We start from the raw sequence: 21,133 nt of genomic DNA, 5'->3' as shown, positions 1-21,133 counted from the left end.
GTATTTTTTAAATGCTTACCAGTTGAATTCAGTATACTCCTCAGTTGGTCATAATTTCCTACTATGTAGTTCAGCACGTAACCTTTTCTGAAGAACATTCATAAACCTAGCTACTTCGAAGGTGATTATTGCATGATCACTGTCACTAACCGGAGGCAGAATTTTAACTGAAACACCCTCTTACACTATAATCAAATCTAAAATTTTGACCTCTAGTTCCTTCTGTCACATGTTGCTTGAGGAACTTGTCTCACAACAGCTCAATAAATTCATTTTCATTTCTTCTTATGAGATTTTACTACTGCCCAATTAATATTTGGATAATTAAAGTCACATTAAGATTACTCTTTTTGTGCCAATCATCTCTATTTGGTGATGCATTTCTTCATCACCAGCAACTGATCCACCAAGTATGTAACAATATCCCACTATCTACCTCACACCAGATGGCTTCAAACTCACTGCCACATGAAATACTGTTACTGGTGCTACAATCATAGGTCTCAACACAAACTGGATTCAAGGCATCTGATATCATTAGCAACACACCCTCTCCTCTCCTATCCTGTCTATCCTTCCTAAAAATACTGTACCCTTTACACTCGATATCAGTTAGTATGTCGTCTTATTGTCAGGTCTCACTAATGCTTACAATCTGAGGTCCCAAGATATTGACCAAGGCAACAAACTCTACTCCTTTGTTTCTGATACTCCAAGCATTCGTGTACAGACATTATAACCTGCTTGTTCTTTTGTATACCCTTGTTTGCAGTCTGCATGACATAGTTGGACAACTTGCAGATCTCTATTCTTCTCTAGTGCCTTATACATGTAGACATCTTTGCACATGTTTGATGGGTCTGAACCGGATGAACACAAAGTTGAAATCGTTCTCTCCTCATAATCATTTCCATGATAATGCCCATTAGCATAATTATATAACATTGCTGCTCTTACACTGATATTCTCACCATTCCTTCCATTATAATTTAGTTTCTCTGACTCTCTGTTTTAGGTCTCATATCAGTTATTAGTCTTTCAAGACTTCTGATACTAAACACATTCAGGTGTAAGCTGTTCCTCTTATACAAATCTAATCTTCCCTCAAACTCACTCCACACATCAAAAAATCACATCCATTCCTTCATGGCCTGTGCATCGAATCATTTGCCATCATAACCCTTCTTCTTAATTCCTTTTTATCATATCGAGGTAATATACTTACAATTTTCACTTTTTCACTCTTCACTCTCGCCTCTTTGAACAACCCCTTCATGTCCTCTCTCATACTGAACGTATCACTAGTTAAGTTCTTAGCACCTACTACAGTTATGATCTCGTTTACTTTTCTTTTCTGGTTTTGAATCGTTTGCATTAAATTTTTTATTTTTGCCCCTGGAAAACTCAGAGTTATAACTTACTCATCAACAGAATGTTTTAAGATAGCTTCCATACCAAATAACTTTATTCGTTGTACAAACAATGATACTTACCTGATTTTCATTACTCACTGACTTACCTGATCCATGCCTTTGTTGTTTCTTATTTTGCTACTTCATTTTCTTTTTGTCCCTGTGTTCATTTAAATGCCTCTCAGCTTTCTGTAATTATTGCATTGTCTCTCTCTGATAATCTGCTTTCATTTTTCTATTTTGGAAGTTAATTCATTTTCAGTAAGTCTTCAATATCTCTAATAACCTTAGTGGGACAAGCCTTCTTGTTCTCGACTTTGCCGCTCTTCTTATCGTTACATTTCTTGTGTTTATTTGGCACCATTTTTACTATATTTATTATTGTAATATCTTAACAAAAATATGTTAAGATATGTTAAAAATAAACACTAAATGCACAAAAAAGATGAAAATCTACACTTATATACTATAGAACACTAATTTTCTAAGGGAAAAACAGAATAAAATAGAAATGAAAATCACCAAGTTTACATTAGCTCTAAATTCATCGACCAATCACAATATAAGTGATTGGTCAGTGAATTTATAAAATTAGTAAGTGACACTAAGGATCCCACCTTAGTTCCACTTACTTAAACAGGAAGCCAGATTGAAAAGTTAACCAGTAATAAGTGCTGGAAGGAGAAAAATGCTCCCCCACCCCTCCTAGAAAGACCGAAATGTAAATGGATTGATGCAGTTTACAGCCATACTGGATGGCTGTAAACTGCATCAATCCATGATCTGCAATTGCAGATCTGAAAAGCTTAAAAAAAGTAACATTTGATTTTTAGAGCAGCGGGCCAGTAACATGCTCACAGTACTAAAGATAATAGGTCTATAACTTTTTGTGAGTGAATTCACATAAAAAACTAAATAAGATAACTGATTCATTCAGTAGTAATAATGAAAATGTAATTGCATAGTATTTACACACCCTTGAGGATATATATTGTAAAATATCATCATCATCCTCTCAGGGGACCTTGTAACTCCTAGAGAGCGCGTCCCCTGGGTGGCGGATAGGGGAGCCCACCATGTGTGTGTGTGTGTGTGTGTGTGTGTGTGTGTGTACATGTGCGTGCATGTATGTATATATATATATATATACAGGGTGTTCGGGATAAATTTGACAGTTTCGTAAGGAAAAAGAAAATCTTCTTTGTATCTATTAAATTTAATGAATTGACAAAAAAACATTACAGGCAGAGTTAATTACAATACTATCAACAAGATTTACTCAAAATAACCACCATTAGCATCGATCACAGCTTCAATTCTGCTTCGGAACCTCGAACAAGCTGATGCTACAGTCTCCCTGGGAAGGGCCGCAAAAACTGTTTTAATTTTATCCATTAACTGGGCTTTTGTATTACTGGAAGTGCGATTGGTGTCTTTTTCAACTGCGCCCCATACAAAATAATCCATGGGGTTAAGGTCTGGGGAGTTTGGAGGCCAAACATTTGGACTGGTGAAGTCGTAGAAATTTTCAGACAACCATTTTTGACTTTTCCCAGAGGTGTGGCAAGGGGCCGAATCCTGCTGCCATACATACGGCCTACCATTGGCTACCCTTGTTATCCAGGGCTTGACTACAGTCAGCAACTCCACGAACAAAGCCCGAATTCCAATACCAGGGTTCTTCAACACCTGTTCCTGCAGATTTGAGAGGAATTCTGCTGTACGAACGCAATCAGATCGTCTGCTAGGGATCTTTCTTCTTGCTACATCCTCGTAGTCACCATTGCAAGTCTCTAGTTCATGCCTGATTGTTTTTACTGTATTCAGGGAGCATTGGGCAGCAGTCGTAATATCCTTATTTTGATGGCGGGCACGAATCATCATGATACAAGTTATTCTCTTCCATGATTCAGGTGGGTTCCAGCTATCCATCCTTTCTGACATCTTGTATATGAATGAAGAAGGGTCCAAATTTTTAAATGAAGAGAAGTGTGTGTTAATACATGTAACTTACGGAAAAATATAATTAATTATAAATATGTCAAATTTATCCCGAACACCCTGTATATATATATATATGGTGGGGTGGTCCGAATATACTGAATAAGGACTCATGGACCAACAGGGCCATAAGGAGCAATCATCTTGATTGTAAGGGAAGCGGCACTCCCATGGACCCCTAGCTGGACCATCTATCCTCTCCTTCTTCTACTTTGAGGAAGACCCACTTACTTTAATCTTTCCTATAAGGCCTTATCAGCCAACTCTTCTTACTTTATGACCCTTGTGCTATTAGAGTACTCGAGGGCCACGGGGTCTTTTCATTTCTGGCCTTACAACTATGTCCTCTCTATAAACCTTACTATATTTCTTCTATAATCTACCCTTTCCCCTTCAATATACCCTATTCCTCCTATGGGTTTAAATTCGGAAGAAGGCGAGTTCAGAAGCCTTAAGGTAGCAGCCCTACCACTGAACTATTCCATCGTCAGGCTAGTCCCCTGACATGGAGAACATAACCATACTTGTAAGCTGACAGAAAAAGATAATCAGATTGAATTTATGGGAAACGACCCTGGAATGGAAAAGGGAAAACAAAAATGGAAATGACAAAATATAATACACATAGCAAACTGGAATGTAAGAGGAATAGCATATAAAGAAATAGAATTAGACCAGTTATTAAATGAAAGAAATTTTAAAATAGCAGTAATCACTGAAACAAAAAAATTAAAAGGAACTATGAGAACTGAAAATTTTAATGTGATATACAGTGGAGTCGACAGAGACCAAAGAGCACAAGCAGGAGTCATGATTTGGATTCATAACTCCCTTTCAAAACAGTTAAAACATTATAAATTATGGAATAAAAGAATAATAGAAGCTAGAATAAAAATAGATAGAGGCTATTTAACAATAATTGGTTTATATGCCCCAGAAGAAGGAAGAGAACAGGATAATATTGAGTTTTATAATCAGCTACAAAACATATATAATAAAATAACTAAAAATGATTACATAATTTTAGCGGGAGACTTAAATGCAAGAATTGGAAACACGAAAATTAATAATAATATAGGAATACATGGAGAACATACTCTAAACAGAAATGGTAAAAAATTGATCGACTTTGTAGTTTATAATAACCTAAAAATAATGAATTCCTTCTATAAACATAAAGACATACATAAATATACTTGGGCAGCAAGAGGATGGAAATCAATATTAGATTACTTCATATTAAATGAAAAGACATCAAAATTTTCACTAGATGTTAGAGTTCACAGAGGATATGAAATAAGCAGTGACCACTTCCTTGTTAAAATAAAATTAAGATTACCACCTAAATGGCTACAAGTAACAAGAACAGAAAGAAAAATTGAAACATTTGTTTATAAAACTAGACTATTGAATGACACAAATGTACAATGGCTATATGAACAAAGAATTAACCAGTATCTAGATAAAATAAAACAAAATGAAGAAATAGAAATAGAATGGCCTAATATAAAAACGATACTAAATGCAGCAGCAAATGAAAGCTTAGGAAAGACCAAAAAATTCAATAAAAGAAAAAAAACTGAAGATCTGGGATGATACAATCAAAGAAATAATCAAAAAGAAAAAAGAAGCCTATCACAAATGGTTAAGCAGTAAAAGATTAGAAGATGAAATAGAATATAAAAGAATAAGAGCCATATCTAAAAGAGAAGTCAGAAAAAGACAGAGAGAATCATGGAATAAATTTGTTTCTAATTTAGAACATGATTTATATAAAATAAGACCCAATGTATATAAGATTTTGAAACACCTAAATGCAGATACCAAAGAAAACATAAAATTAAACACTGAATTGAAATTAGAAGAATTTCTAAATTACTAAACAGAACTGTGGACAGATAAATATTTTAAAAAAGACAACTGGCAAACAATTAACGAAAATGAAAAGGAAATAACTGAAGAAGAATTAGAAATCAGCCTGAAAGAAACAAGAAACGGAAAATCACCTGGAGAAGATAAGCTAGGTTCAGAACTATATAAATACGCAGGAACAAGATTCAAATGAAGACTCTTATTATTTTTAAATAAAATTTACTCAACTGGTATCCCCCCAATAGAATGGAAAAAAGCAATTGTGATTCCTATCTTTAAGAAAGGTAATAGAGATGACCCTAAAAACTATAGAGGTATCAGTATATTAAATTCATGTTACAAAATATACAGCAGAATCTTAAATAACAAACTAATGAAATATTCTGAAAACTTTATTCTAGAGGTACAAAATGGATTTAGAAAAGGACGATCATGTATAGACCCAGCCTTCTGCCTAAAATTAATAATAGAGAAAGGAAGAGAATATAATTTAGAAACACACATTGCATTTATTGACTTTGAAAAAGCATTTGACAAAGTTAAAAGAAACATATTATTTAACATATTAAAAGAAAGACAAATACCAAATAATATCCTAAAAGCTGTCACAAGTATATATGAAAATAATCAAATACAAATAAGATTAAATCATGAGCTATCATATACAAGAGAGATAAACCAAGGGGTCCGACAGGGATGTCCCCTCTCAGCAACTCTTTTTAATATCTACTTAAATGAAATAATAATAAAATGGAGTAAAAATTTACATCAAGGAATTAAACTTTCACCTACAGTTAACTTAAACACTCTCCTCTTTGCAGACGACCAAATAATAATTACGAATTCTGAAGATAACTTACAGAAAGCTATTTTAAATCTAAATGAGATATCCAAAGATTATGGTATGATAATATCAACGGAAAAATCAAAAACTATGGCCTTTAAAGGACAAGATCCAGCAAGAACTAAAATAGTATTAGATAACAAGATCTTAGAACAGGTGAATTCATTTAACTACCTAGGATGTATGATCACTTATGAAAATGATAAAGATATAAACATAAAAATTGCAAAATATTTAAAAATAACAGGAGTAATTAACTCTATATTTAAACCAAATCTAGTTCAAAAACAAACCAGGCTAAAAGTATACAATACATTAGCCCTACCGGTCTTAATGTATGGAAGCGAAATCTGGACAATAAAACAAAAAGACAAACAAAGATTAACAACAGCAGAAATGAAGTTTATGAGAAAAACTGCAAAGTATACCCTATTTGATCACAAAAGAAACGAAGATATTATGAAAGAATTAAACCAAGAACCAGTAATTGAAAAAAATTAAAAAATATAAACATAGATGGATGGAACACGTTCAAAGAATGAAAACAGAAAGATTACCAAAACAAGCCTTAAAGTACAAGCCATTAGGAAAAAGAAAACCAGGACGTCCTCTTAAACGATTCAACGATGACTTCTAAGGCCGGAACAGGCCATACTAGGCCTAAATCCTTGACACGTATGATGATGATGATGATCATCATGCATAGGATTTAGGCCTAGCATGTCCTGTTCCGGCCTTAGAATTCATCGTTTAAGAGGACGTCCTCTTAAACGATGGGACCAGTTAATGAAAACATCTTCAATATATCTAAGCCAGACTTTGAGTTTTAAAGTAAAGGAATCGAGAGCACACTTTGCTTAAAAGCTTCCAATAAAAGTTAGTGACTGGGGAGTGGGGGATAATGGCGAGCCCATGGCCAAGCATTGCCACCCAAAATAGCCAGAACATAGTTCAGGCAAAGAGCATTGTGATATTGGGAAGGAATTTATCTGACTAATAAATCACTTTTTTCAAGCATGACGTCCTTAATTTTGTTTACAAAGTTTTGTGTGTTTTTAATGTACGAGGGGAAATGACCTACCAATTCCTTGAGTGCTGATGCTAGTTTTTTGGGTAGATGATAATTGGAGATGTCGATACCTTCAACTATCAGCCGAAGTAGTATGCTCTGATTGTGAATCTTGGGCAAGTCATAAATTCTCGGTGAATGAGCATAGTGTGGAAGTAATTTTTTACTGATATCAGCAAGCCAGGTAAGTAATTACTGATGTAAGTAATCCAGTTAGTTTCCAAACAAATCCAAAAAAATCCCAAGAGTATGTTTGAAACATATTCTACTCACATAATCTTTTGGTCTAAGAGTTAATTATATTAACTAGGATTATCTAGGATCATAGCTTTAATATAACAAACACTTATGTTAAATTATTGATTAGGCCACAATTTTGCTGTATTAAAAGTATTAATATGAAATTGTTCTCTAATGATGATGTGATAAATAGGATATAGCTTTGATGTAGTTTTTTTTTTTTTTCTTCACTAGAGTAGAATAATGGTTGATGGAATTATTGTCCCTTTGGCATACTGTTTGAAATGTAACATAGCTTGTCTTTATATGTGTGTGTGTACTCCAGATGATGACCTTAATATGAAGGTTGAAAATCAGGAAATTAAAGTAATTATGGTTGTAGTCTCCATAATTTACCAAAATGAAATTAACTCTGCTACTATCTCTGCAGTCTTTCTAGGATTTCCATAACCATGACAGTCAAGCAAGTATTACCCTGACAGTACGCTCCAGTCACGTACTGCATTTTTGATATTTCTGATATATTTACATGTTTTCTTTGTTTATCTGCTAAGTTTTTTTAATGAAATATTTCAGTGTTACTGTATTTTTTAAAAATAGAAACAAAATTGGTTTTTCTGCAGGGAGAACTGTATAGCAGAAGATGTGTTCAATAGCATGGAGAAAGATAGTGCCACATATTGTGCCATAATACAAGGTTTAATAAAAGTAAGTTATTTGTATTAGTCTGCTTATACTTATAATTAGTATTCTTGTCCATGGGGGGAGTGCCCATTAACTTCTTTGCAAGCATAATACACATACATATGGATATCTATATACAGGGTGTTCGGGATAAATTTGACATATTTATAATTAATTATATTTTTCCGTAAGTTACATGTATTAACACACACTTCTCTTCATTTAAAAGTTTGGACCCTTCTTCATTCATATACTAGATGTCAGAAAGGATGGATAGCTGGAACCCACCTGAATCATGGAAGAGAATAACTTGTATCATGATGATTCGTGCCCGCCATCAAAATAAGGATATTACGACTGCTGCCCAATGCTCCCTGAATACAGTAAAAACAATCAGGCATGAACTAGAGACTTGCAATGGTGACTACGAGGATGTAGCAAGAAGAAAGATCCCTAGCAGACGATCTGATTGCGTTCGTACAGCAGAATTCCTCGCAAATCTGCAGGAACAGGTGTTGAAGAACCCTGGCATTGGAATTCGGGCTTTGTTCGTGGAGTTGCTAACTGTAGTCAAGCCCTGGATAACAAGGGTAGCCAATGGTAGGCCGTATGTATGGCAGCAGGATTCGGCCCCTTGCCACACCTCTGGGAAAAGTCAAAAATGGTTGTCTGAAAATTTCTACGACTTCACCAGTCCAAATGTTTGGCCTCCAAACTCCCCAGACCTTAACCCCATGGATTATTTTGTATGGGGCGCAGTTGAAAAAGACACCAATCGCACTTCCAGTAATACAAAAGCCCAGTTAATGGATAAAATTAAAACAGTTTTTGCGGCCCTTCCCAGGGAGACTGTAGCATCAGCTTGTTCGAGGTTCCGAAGCAGAATTGAAGCTGTGATCGATGCTAATGGTGGTTATTTTGAGTAAATCTTGTTGATAGTATTGTAATTAACTCTGCCTGTAATGTTTTTTTGTCAATTCATTAAATTTAATAGATACAAAGAAGATTTTCTTTTTCCTTACGAAACTGTCAAATTTATCCCGAACACCCTGTAAATATATATGTACACTGCTTGCAAAGAAGTTAATGGGCACTTCCCCATGGACAAGGATCATCATGCCATATGACGATTCATGTATTTGCAGCAGGTATAAATTGGAAGAATACAATGCTCCCAAGTCAGTGCAATATCTTGGTGAAATGGCTGGAAGAAGGGAGCTGATGGAGTTTGAAAGAGGCATTGTGATAGGATGCCATGTTGCATCCTATCTGTTCAGCATTTTGTAGACAAATTGGGCCATTCCAGGGCAATAATCAGTGATACAATACTGAGGTAGAAGCACAGGTAGTCAACAGCATGTGTTATCTGCAGTCGGCAGCCTGCCATGCTCATCAAACGTGACTATAGAGTGCTATGAATAATAATATATAAAACCACTATTTATTGGCTGACTCTATTCAATGCCCTGAACCTTGAATTCAATTGGCATTGAATTCAAGGTTCAGGGCATTGAATGGAACTCGAATATGCAAAAAAAAAAAAAAAAATTGAAACTGAGGCTCATAATATGGGTTTCCATGGTAGGACTGCAATATTCAAGCCCCACATTACCTGAACCAACATGCAGCATCATCTTCAGTATTGTGGAAGCATGGAAAGCCATGTTATGGAGTAATGAATCATGCTACACTTTCTACTGAGTAGATGGATGGGTGTGGCTGGGATGCCTGGTGAACATCTCTTACCAGAGTGCATAACCCCATCTATGAAATTCAGAGGTGGCTGTGTGATGGTATGATACTGTTTTTCCTGGTTTGGCCTCAGACCTCTGTGGTGCCACAAACTCTGAACTCGAAGAAGTATCTAAAATTCTGGACAATGCAATGAATTCTGCTTTGTGGCATTTTTATGGATGATTCGAGCAGAGCTCGCATAGTATCCATCTATAAAAAAGCAAATAAATTTAAATCGGAGAATTACTGAGGTATTTCCCTTTCGAGTGTTCCTTGTAAGATTTATGCAAGTATATTTAAGAAACAGCTAAGGAACATTGTGGAAGTGAAGTTTGGTGAAGAACAAACCTGGATTCAGGCCAAGTTATCTGGATCAGATTTTCACTTTAAGACAAATTGTTGGGAATCTTGGGAATATAATAAGGATTTTTTTTTAGTTTTGTAGATCTGGAAAAGGCATATGACAAGGGGCAAAGAGGAAAGCTCTTCAGAATGCTACAGTTATTTGTTGTAAATAGCATATTATATTGAGCAATACATAGTCTATATATGAGTCATCAGTCAGCAGTTAGAAATGGAGGTACAGGAAGATGGTTTGATGTTAAATCAGGTGTGCAATAAAGGTGTACGTTATCCTCGCTGTTATTCATTATCTATATGGATCGAATTATGAAGAAAACTGATATTAAAGATGATATCAAAATTGACGATGTTAATCTTAGCTCTTTATTATGAAAATCAGCAACAAAATGACAAAGACAATGAAAATAGGCAGAAACATTGAAAACATCAGCCTGAATAGCAAACATAGAACAAGTAAAGCATTTCAGCTATTTAGGCACAATTTTTAGTAAAGACGGTAAATTAAATATGGAAATAGACAACAGAATTAGTAAAGCTGGTATGGTAGGAAGTCATCATCATCATCAAATTCCTGCCATGTACCCTCAAGGGGTATACAGGATATGATAGTACTACATGAAAAAAATTACATCATTATTAATTTCCTATCTACAATTTTCCTCCAAATCAGTCTGTTACTTGTCAAGACTCTAACATTATCAGATCTTATATTTCTATCATCTAAAGCACTTTGTACCGTATCAATCCACCTATATCTTGGTCTTCCTCTGGGTCATTTTGCTGCCAACCTGGCAGAGAACACTTGTTTTGCTAATCTTTCCTCGCCCATTCTGTTTAAGTGACTATACCACCTGAGATTAGCTCTACTAACCCATTCCTGGATGCTGACAATGTCAAGTTCTTTCCTAATATCCTCGTTTTTAATATGATATTGCCATTGTTGCCATCTGTTCATGCCTATAATCTTTCTCAGGACTCTAATATCTGTGGTCTCTAGTCTTTGGTCAAGTGTTTTACTTCTGACCCAGCTCTCAGATCCATAAGTTAAAACTGGTTTGAACACTGTCTTGTATACAGCTAATTTAGTGTTCCGACTAATTTCTTTCTTATTCCATATGAATTTATTCAATTGACTTCCCACCATTCCAGCTTTGCTGATTCTGTTGTCTCTTTCTATATTTAATTTACCATCTTCAGTAAAAATCGTGCCTAAATAGCTGAAATGTTTTACTTGTTTCACAGGTTCTCCATTCACAACACAGTTGACATTTTCAATGATTCTGCCTATTTTCATTGTCTTTGTCTTTTTATTGCTGACCTTCATACCATATCTATTATAACAGCTATTCAATTTAGTCAGGAAATCTTGCAGACTTGTAGCAGATTTATTTAGAAGTATAACATTGTCTGCATAAAGCAAAGAGCTGACATTAACATATCCAATTTTGATATCATGTTTAATACCATGATATCAAAATTCCTTCATAATGTGATCCATATAGATAATGAATAACAGAGGGGATAATGTACATCCTTGTCTCACACCAGATTTAACATTAAACCATCTTCCTGTACTTCCTTCAATTCTAACTGCTGACTTACAACTCAAATAAAGACTAAGTATTGCTTGATATAATGCCCCATTGATACCATATAACTGTAGCGTATTGAATAGCTTCTCTCTTGGCACCTTGTCATATGCCTTTTCCAGATCGACAAAACTTAAAATACATATCTTTGTTTTATTCCCATGATTTCTCGACTATTTGTCGTAAAGTGAAGATCTGATCCTGACAGCCTCTATTTGGCCTGAATCCAGCTTGTTCTTCACCAAGCTTTTCTTCCACAATTCTTCTCAACCGTTTCTCAAGTATACTTGCATAGATCTTGCCAGGAACACTCAGTAGGGAAACACCTCTGTAACTCTCACATTCAGTTTTATTTCCCTTTTTATATATATGTACTATGAGAGCTCTACTCCAATCATCGGGAATTCCTCCCTCTGTCCAGGCTGTCTGAACTATGCAGTGCAGCCACTGTAAGACTCTTATACCACCATACTTCAGCATTTCTGGTCGAATATCATCTGCTCCTGCTGCCTTTCCACATTTCAAGCCTTTGATGGCTTTTTCTACTTCAAGTATGGATATGTATTCCTGACTGCATGCCTGGTCAGTGTTTTTTACCACTGTGCTGTCATCACTGTTTGTTTCATTTAGCAGTTTTTCAAAGTAATTACTCCATACTTCAAGGATATCTTTTTCTCCTGTTTTCATGTCACCCCTATCATCTCTAATTCCTTTTACAGCACTCTTTCCTCCATTCCTAAGCTTCTTCAATAACCTCCAGAATATTTTGCCACCTTCTTGATATTTATTTTCTATATTCCTGCCAAAGTTCTCCCATGACTTTTGTTTAGCTAGTTTTACACAATGTTTAGCATTCTTGCATTTGTCTCTATATTCTCTAAGAGCACAAGCTGACTTATTTCACAGGAACTTTTGATATGCTTTCTTCTTTTCCTTCACTGCCTCTTTAACTTCCTGTGTCCACCAGGGAGTTCTGATTTTTTTATCCTTACAGACAACCTCACCACATGCCTCTCTGGCAGAATCAATCAATGTTTTCTTCAGAGTTTGCCACTGAATCTCAAAGGTTTGATTCCTGTTCTCAAACTCTTTCATTTTTTCTTCAATAATCTTTGTGTATTTTAGTCTACAGTTCACATCTGAGAGCTGCTCAACTTTTATTCGCTTTAAAACTTTCTTACATGTTATTCTTTTCAATATTAAATTCAATTTTATCCTGCTCAAGACTAAATAGTGATCGGTCAGCGTTTTTCTTCGAATCAAGAGGTGATTGCAGCTGTAGAGGGATATTTTGCAGATCTTACTGAGAACCACTAGAGCAGTGATTCTCAACCACTGTGGCGCAGCACTTTGGTGTGCCGCGAGATTTTTTAAGTGTGCCGCCACTGCGAATACCCGTACGTAAGCGGCATCAGAGAAGTGGTTCAATCAGTTCTACCTTCCTAGCAGGGTTGGCTGAACCAGTGTGCATGGCTATTATAGTTATGGCTAGTGGCTAACAAAGCTACATATCAGTTTAGTCTAGTAGTCGCCCGCTTGATGTGTGCATATGGTTAGTTACAACTTATATATTCGTTTTCGTACGTGCAGTACCACAATATTGTGTAGTTAAACTTAATTAAAACGGATTCAAAGGCAATATACAATATGTCGTTTTTAATAATATTTTGACAAAATTACTTTTATTTTCATTGAACCCCCTAAAATGGATAAATGGTAAAAAAAAGAATGCTTAACGACGATAATGATGATGCTAGTGATCATGCTAATGAGCCCAGTACAAGTAAAGATGTTTTCTCCGCCAAAAAATGTAATGTTCATCGTAAGTATAATGATGACTTCTTTAAAATTTGGATTTACATCTACAATGAAAAATGATAAAACTGTTTCTGTGTGTGTGGTATGGTTCCGAGCAAGCTCCAACGTCACCTGCCCACTAATCATCCTTCGCTAGCATCAAAAGACAAAGCCTACTTTCAAAATTCATTATCTGCAAGATCCAAACAATTATAGATTTTTAAAAAGCAAATTAGTGTGTCTGAAAAAGCTCAGATAGCGTCTTATGAAGTGGCTGAATTAATTGCTCTCAAATTAAAATCTCATAATTTGGCTGAAGAAATTGTATTACCTGCTTATCATAAAATTGTAAAAAGAATGATCAGTGAATCAGCAGAAATTGATGTTTGTAAAATACGACTTTCAAATGACACAATTCAATGCAGAATTATAGACTTGTCCCGAAATATTGAAGAAAATACTGCTAAAACTCTTGCAAATTCAAATTTTGCTTTACAAATCAATGAAACAACTGATATTACGGGAAAAGCACGCTTAATTGCATTCGTTCGATTCATTCACGAAAATGATATAATTAATCAATTTTTATGTTGTTGTGAATTATCTGATTTCACAACAGGAAAACATACTGATGAAATTAATTCTTATTTACAAGAAATTAAAATTTCATGGAATTTGTGCATTGGCATTTGTACAGATGGTGCTCTGGCTATGACAGGATCTATAAAAGGATTTGTAGCACATATAAGAGAACATAATGCAGATATATTAGTTACCCATTGTTTTTTGCATCGGGAAACACTCATTACAAAACAATTACCATCAGAATTGAAAGTAGTGCTGGAACAATGTGTTAAAATGATTAATTATATAAAATCAAGACCATTAAAAAGTCGCCTGTTTAGTCAATTATGCCACGCTATGGAGTCTAAATACGAATCATTGTTACTACACACAGAAGTCAGGTGGTTATCCAGAGGGAAAGTTTTGTCTTGCGTGCTTGAATTAAAAAATGAGATAAAGATATTTTTTGAATATAATAATGATTTTGTTGGTTTGTTGGATGACAAAATATGCCGTGCTAAGCTGGCTTACTTATCTGATATTTTTGATATTTTTAATAACATAAATACGAATTTGCAAGGACCGAAAGAAAATATTTTAAACCCAACCGATAAATTGTTGGGATTTCAAAAAAAAAATTACTTTATGGAAGAATAAAGCACAAGAAGGTAGTTTAGAAAAGTTCGAGTCAGTTCCAAAAGATTGTTATAAAATAATTCATAAAATAGTCATTGATCCTTTGACAATACTAAACAAAAAATTGTTCATTACTTTCCAAATTTAGAAATAAAAAAATTTGATTGGATTCAGAATCCATTTGTGATAAACGACACATCGGTGTATGAACTAACTTTGAAAGAAGAAGAAGAACTGATTTCTGTGTGTAATAACCGAGATTTAATTTCAAAACATTCAGAAGAATCAGTTAATCTTAGATATGATTATCCAACAATATCACAAAAAAAGCTTTAAGTGTGTTATTACAATTTTCCACATCTTATTTGTGCGAATTTGGATTTTCGGCTTTGACCGATATAAAAACGAAAAAAGATCCAGACTTTTAAATCTGGATCACGAAATGAGAGTAGCATTATCATTTATACGCCCAAATATAAATGAAGTTATCAAAAAAAAAACATGCTCAAATTTCACATTAAATGTAATTTATCATTAAATAAACATTTTGTTTACTTTGTAATGCAATTTCATTTTATATTTTATTGCAAATTATTATTATATGCTATTTTTACAAAATGTATTATAGGTACATGAATTAATTAACCAAGTAAAATTCTTTTAAATTTATCTTATTGTTAGTGTGCCGCCAAATTTTAAAATTATTAAAAGTGTACCGTGACGAAAAAAGGTTGAGAATCACTGCACTAGAGGGATGGGATAATGGTGCTGGATCATCGCTGGAATAAATGTGTTAATCTTAAGGAAGATTATGTTGAAAAATATATAAATTTGTTTTTTCATTGTTAGGTCAAGAACCTTTCAGACCACCATCGTATATGCACATTGTGTGGAGGTATTTTGGTAATATAGTTGGCTAAGTTTTAATAGAAGGTTTCTTTGTCTTTATCCTCTGCTTCTTCTGTTGGTGCATATGCACATGTAATTGTTATTTTGGGGTTTGTGTTTATTGTAATAGCTGTTATTCTTTTTGAAACATTTTGTATTGATAGAATATTTGTGTAGACTGTTGTTTACCAGGAATTCTGACTCTGCCATTTCCAGATTGATCTATTGATCTGAAGATGAGTATACAAAGGTCCATTTATGATTAGGGGACTTGATTTCATTGAACACCAGGTGGATTTTCCATTGGTGCTCCCATATGCAGATTGCATCCACATTTTCTGCCTCTGCTCATCTGCAAAGTTCATAAAATTTTCTGCATTTTAGGAGGGTGCGAACATTATATGTTGAGATGATTGTGTGTGTGTGGGGGGGGGGGGGGCTAGTGTGTGTGTGTGTGTGTGTGTGTGTATACACACACACTATTATTATTATTAGTACAGATTCTTGAATATTAATAACATCAAATTATTTTCTGATAACTTCATTATTAATGTAGGATCCTTTCTGATAACTTCATTTTTAATGAAGTTATCAGAAAGGATCCTACCATTAGTGCCATTTGTTTGACTTCCTAATTTTCATCTGAACTCTTATTCTGTAGTCCCTTTTTGAATTTTTTTTTATCCCATGTCTCTCTCTATCTCTTTCTGTGCTGTAATATATATTATTATTATAGCTAGAAGGCAGTGAGGTCAGTAGTATGAATGAATTCAAGAAAAGGCATGGCTGCTAGTCGAGGCGCATATCACTCATCAGCTGTCATGCCTTTTCTTGAATTTATTCGCACTACTTGCACTCACCACTTGATACACTTTTGGAGTAGTCACCTCCAAAAGTAAGCCATTCCAATCATGCACCGTTCTAAAGAGAAAATTATCCCTTTCTTTACTGCATTCATTGCCGACTTCCATGGATGCCCTCTCATTTTCATAAAATGAAAAATTCCATTTACTAGTATCCTGTATAATTCTTTCGGAAGTTTGCAGGTCTGTAATATCATCCCTCCTTGTTTTGTTTGGTAATGTCTGCAATCCACAAATTTTCAATTTGTTGTCATGACTAACATTCCACAGCTATGTCATCTTTAGCACTTTCCTTTGCCCCCTCTCCATTGTGTCTGCTCTTCAGAGCAGACACAATGTAGTGTATCTGTATCTCACCTTGGTATACCAGAAGGTAAGATCTCCATACAGTATTGTGAGATCATATTCAAGTCTGGCAAAATGACTTTATGCTTACATGTCATTGTTCATTTCAGCATTGCAATTATCCTCTGAGTTGTATTTGCAGTCTCTGCTACATGGCTCCTGAACTTGCATCTTCTACCTACAAAAACATGATTCTTAGATTGATCAGTTTCTTCTGGCATAATACATACCATCAATACAGTATATCATTGGATATCTCATTACACCAAAGTGCATAATGTTACATTTACTAACATTAAACTGATAGCCATTTGATAGTTCTTAGTAAAATGAGCACACATTAGGTCAACAGTCTCTTCTGTATCTACTATCTGCATTCAATAGTTCTTCTTTAACAGTCATTCTTTCTTTTATTTGCAGAATAACATTAGAATTCTTTGGGGTTGTCTTTAGCTTGTAGAGTTTGTTTTTTTCACATTCAGCTTTCTATACAATACTTGTAACTCTTCTGGTCTGCACACGATAATATTCATAACTGATGTCATAATAAGATTGCATATCCATTTCAAGCCTACTCTATTTTTCTTTGAACCTATTCTGATAGTGCATAATTTAAGTGTTTTTTAAATGCTTCCCATTTACTGCCAAATTTTCATCTGGCAACACCGAGTGTCATACTAGGACAATCTGGTATGACACTCAGTTGTTCATTTCCTGCTTTGTAGTTCAGCACGTTATTTTTTTAAATGAAACATCCATATACTCAGCTACTTATCAAGTCAGTACTGCAGAGTCGCTATCACCAGATGAGAGGTAGAAGTCACATCTTTAACTGAAACTCCTACTCTTACACTCTTTCACTTAGTTTCTTATGTCACCTCTCCATGTGAGGCACTTATTGTGGTGATGGTTCTGGCCCTTTTTGTCATTCTTTTTCTGTGCTTTTCTTCCCATATTCTTCACTCTACTTTTCATGAGTCTTTATTACCATCTTGTCTTTCAGAACTATCACTGGGAACCAACATCTCATCACTATTATGTTTGGTTGCTGTGTGGTGCAACCCATTGATATCTGGAAAGAAGGATCCTGGTTCTGGTTATCTTGCACTATTTTGTCCTCTTCTTTGGCAAGATTAGTGGACTTGGATGTCCTGGCCAAGATCAATCAGCTAATGGGCTTAATTGCAGTAAGTCTCCTTCTCCATGGTCTAGGGGCAGGACTCAGGTCTTGCTGTGTGCCGTCTGGCATCTAAGATTAACCCTGGCGAGCATTCCACTCCCAAGTATAGTCATGGCTTTCTAGAAAGTAGGCATTAATGTTTGGCTATGTGGCAGGTGGGGAGCTTGTAGTTGAATCAGTCTCCCTTTTAGAATTAGTAATTTTTTATCCTCAAGTTTATCAGATCCCTTGACAAGCCCCAACCATGTCCAGAAACTGTTGAAGCATCAACTGAAAACAAAATAAAGAAGCAATAAACATTAGAGGCAGCATTAAACATACTGACCTTTTTAATATTACACTTTGGAAATAGCCACTTTGGAAAATGTTGCTCTTCTTCATCCAGAAAGAATTATAAAATTATAAATACAAAAACTGACAGTTAAGTATCCAAAGACTTTACTAATGTTTGCCATTTTATATATACAGTAAAATCCCTTTTTTACACTTTCCATGGTACTGATGGAAAAAAGTGTAAATAGCAGGAAATGTAAAAAACATTAAAAAAAGGCTAAAAGATGACTTACTGTTAGTATGTGACTCTACATACTAGATTACAAAATTTAATAACTGAAAATAAATGAATTTACAATTACTTACATTTATCTATTTAAAAAAATCTTTAATTGTTGATTATTTTTGCATTTCCTGCACTCTTATAAGTTCCACCTGCCTCTCCACGGTGTATAAGGCATTAAATGCCCCATCATCTCCTGATGTACTTGCAATATACCACTCGAAACAGACGTAGCTTCCATTGTTCACAATTTCTTTACTCGTAAGACGGTAGGTTCTTGTTGAAGAAGTGTTCAACCACTTTTTCCTCTTCTTCACCAAGGTGGTTTGAAAGGATGTCTTCTGCACTTGGTACCATTGATGTGATCACACCAACATCAACATAGACTCATCCATCACATACTAGTTGTTGGGCTCTGACATATCTTCTTCTTCCTTCTGTAGTTGTCCATCCTCTTCCACAAACATAATTCCTGCCTTCCGGAAACAATTGGATATGGTTTCAGGAGTAACATGCAACCATGCTTTGGCCACATAATGCATGGCGTCAAGGATTGATATGGTCATTTGTTTTGTGTCCATACCATTATCATGCATAAACACAGCTTTTTCAACAAGCATTTTTCTATATTTCCATTTAAATGCATGGATGATGCCTAGATCTAATGGCTGAAGCTCATTTGTACAATTAGGGGGAAAGAACACTAATCTAATGTTTCTGAGCTGCAGATCTTCAGGGTGCAGGACATTTGTCTAGCAGTAGTAGTATTTTGTGGTGATTTGCCCACATTTTAGCATCCAGAGCATGCATGGTAGATGGCTGTTGGCATCATACTTAGTAGGCAGATTTTTCACTTTCTTAAAACACCTTGGCTTTTTAAATTTACCAATTACCAGTGGAGGTAATTTTTCTGATCCATCAGCATTGACCATGAGCAAAACAGTTATCCTCCGTTGAAAAGCAGAAGCAATAGGAGAGATCATATTTACTTATAGGAGTTGCCAACAGGTGTACCACCTTATTATTGAATTAGAGAAAGATGTTGAAAGTTTATTCTTCACTTGGTTAGACCATAACAAATTTAGTTTAATCCTTTATCCAAGTGTAAGCAAACAAAGTTTGCACCTGAAAATATCTTCAGGACTCAGGTAAGGTAGTGCATTAAGGGTAGTGGCCCTTCCCTTAATACATAGCAGTATACGTATCTGCAAGGAGATGTGCTTTGCATTATGGGAGATACTGAGACAAGGAGTGATGAGAGCTTGGTCGTTCACCTTTGCTCTGAGTTGCCCAGTGTTGCACTACCTTACCTCATTCCTGAAGATATTTTCAGGTGCAAACTTTGTTTGCTTACACTTGGATAAAGGATTAAACTAAATTTATTATAGTCTAACCAAGTGAAAAATAAACTTTCAACATCTTTCTCTAAATCCGAAGTAATTCAATAATAAGGTGGTACACCTGTTGGCAACTCCTGTAGGTAAACATGACCTCTCCTATTGCTTTTGCCTTAGTATCTCCACGATTGGGTCTGCCTCCCACTGACGAGACCTCAATAAAGGTTGAAACTGGTCTGGGTAGTGGCCCTTCCCTTAATGCATAGCAGTATACATGTCCACAAGGAGACACTGAGATACTGAGACAAGGAGTGATGAGAGCTTGGTCCACCTTTGCTCGGAGTTGCCTGGTGTTGCACTACCTTACCTCAGTCCTGAAGATATTTTCAGATGCAAACTTTGCTTACACTTGGATAAAGGATTAAACTAAATTTATTATAGTTATCCTCTGCTTGCTGAGTTTTCCACTGTGACACTTCTCTCCTTTAAAACACAATGTTTTACTTGGCAGAATGTTATAAAAGAGCCCAGTTTCATCAACATTGAAAATATTTTTCAGTTCGTAGTCCTGAATAATAGGCTTTAGTTCATGTTTCCACTGGTTTACAGTTTCCCTTGCAACAATATTGCTTTCTCCACACACTGATTATACACAATATTGTGACGAATCTTGAAATGATCAATCCATCCTTTTGATGCAGTAAAACCATTAATCCCCAACCTCACAGCAAATTTAAGGACTTTTGTTTGGAGTATAGTACCATCGACTGGACTACCCAGTGTTCTCGTAGAAACAAACCACTCTGCCACAAGTTTATCCAATTCGTCGTATTTGACGTCCAGATATATTTAAATTTTTTTTTTGACATAGCGCCAGATTGCTTTGCATTGAGTTCAATGCTTGACCTGTTTTTTGCTATCGTGTTCAAAGTGGACACAGAGAGTCCAAGATCTTTTGCTAATTGCACGTGTGTTCCAGCATGCCAGTCTACTACACGTTGCAGAATTGCCATCTTTTCTTCTACCGAAATACATTTTCTGTCTTTTTTCTCCATGTTACTAACATGGATCATCCACCACCGCAACTTGAAAGCAACTATCGCATGCTAAATTACGTAACAGAAATTCTACAATATACCACGTGCTTCTGAATTGTGAC

General features: G+C 35.2%; 1 protein-coding gene across 1 annotated transcript in view; it reads left to right on the top strand.

The window, feature by feature from the left end:
- LOC150107135 (small ribosomal subunit protein mS39-like) overlaps nucleotides 1-21,133 on the top strand; it is a 369,834-nt gene that overhangs the window by 51,772 nt on the left and 296,929 nt on the right. The window contains exon 4 of the mRNA XM_090391018.1: nucleotides 8,062-8,146. Coding sequence (XP_090247144.1) covers nucleotides 8,062-8,146 — 85 coding nt within the window. The remainder of the gene's footprint in view (nucleotides 1-8,061; nucleotides 8,147-21,133) is intronic.

Source organism: Typopeltis vanoorti, chromosome 4, assembly GCF_054136105.1.
Source record: "Typopeltis vanoorti isolate ZY-2024b chromosome 4, IOZ_Tvanoo_1.0, whole genome shotgun sequence".
Classification (NCBI taxonomy): Eukaryota; Metazoa; Arthropoda; class Arachnida; order Uropygi; family Thelyphonidae; genus Typopeltis; species Typopeltis vanoorti.
This window is presented reverse-complemented; position numbering and strand designations above follow the sequence as displayed.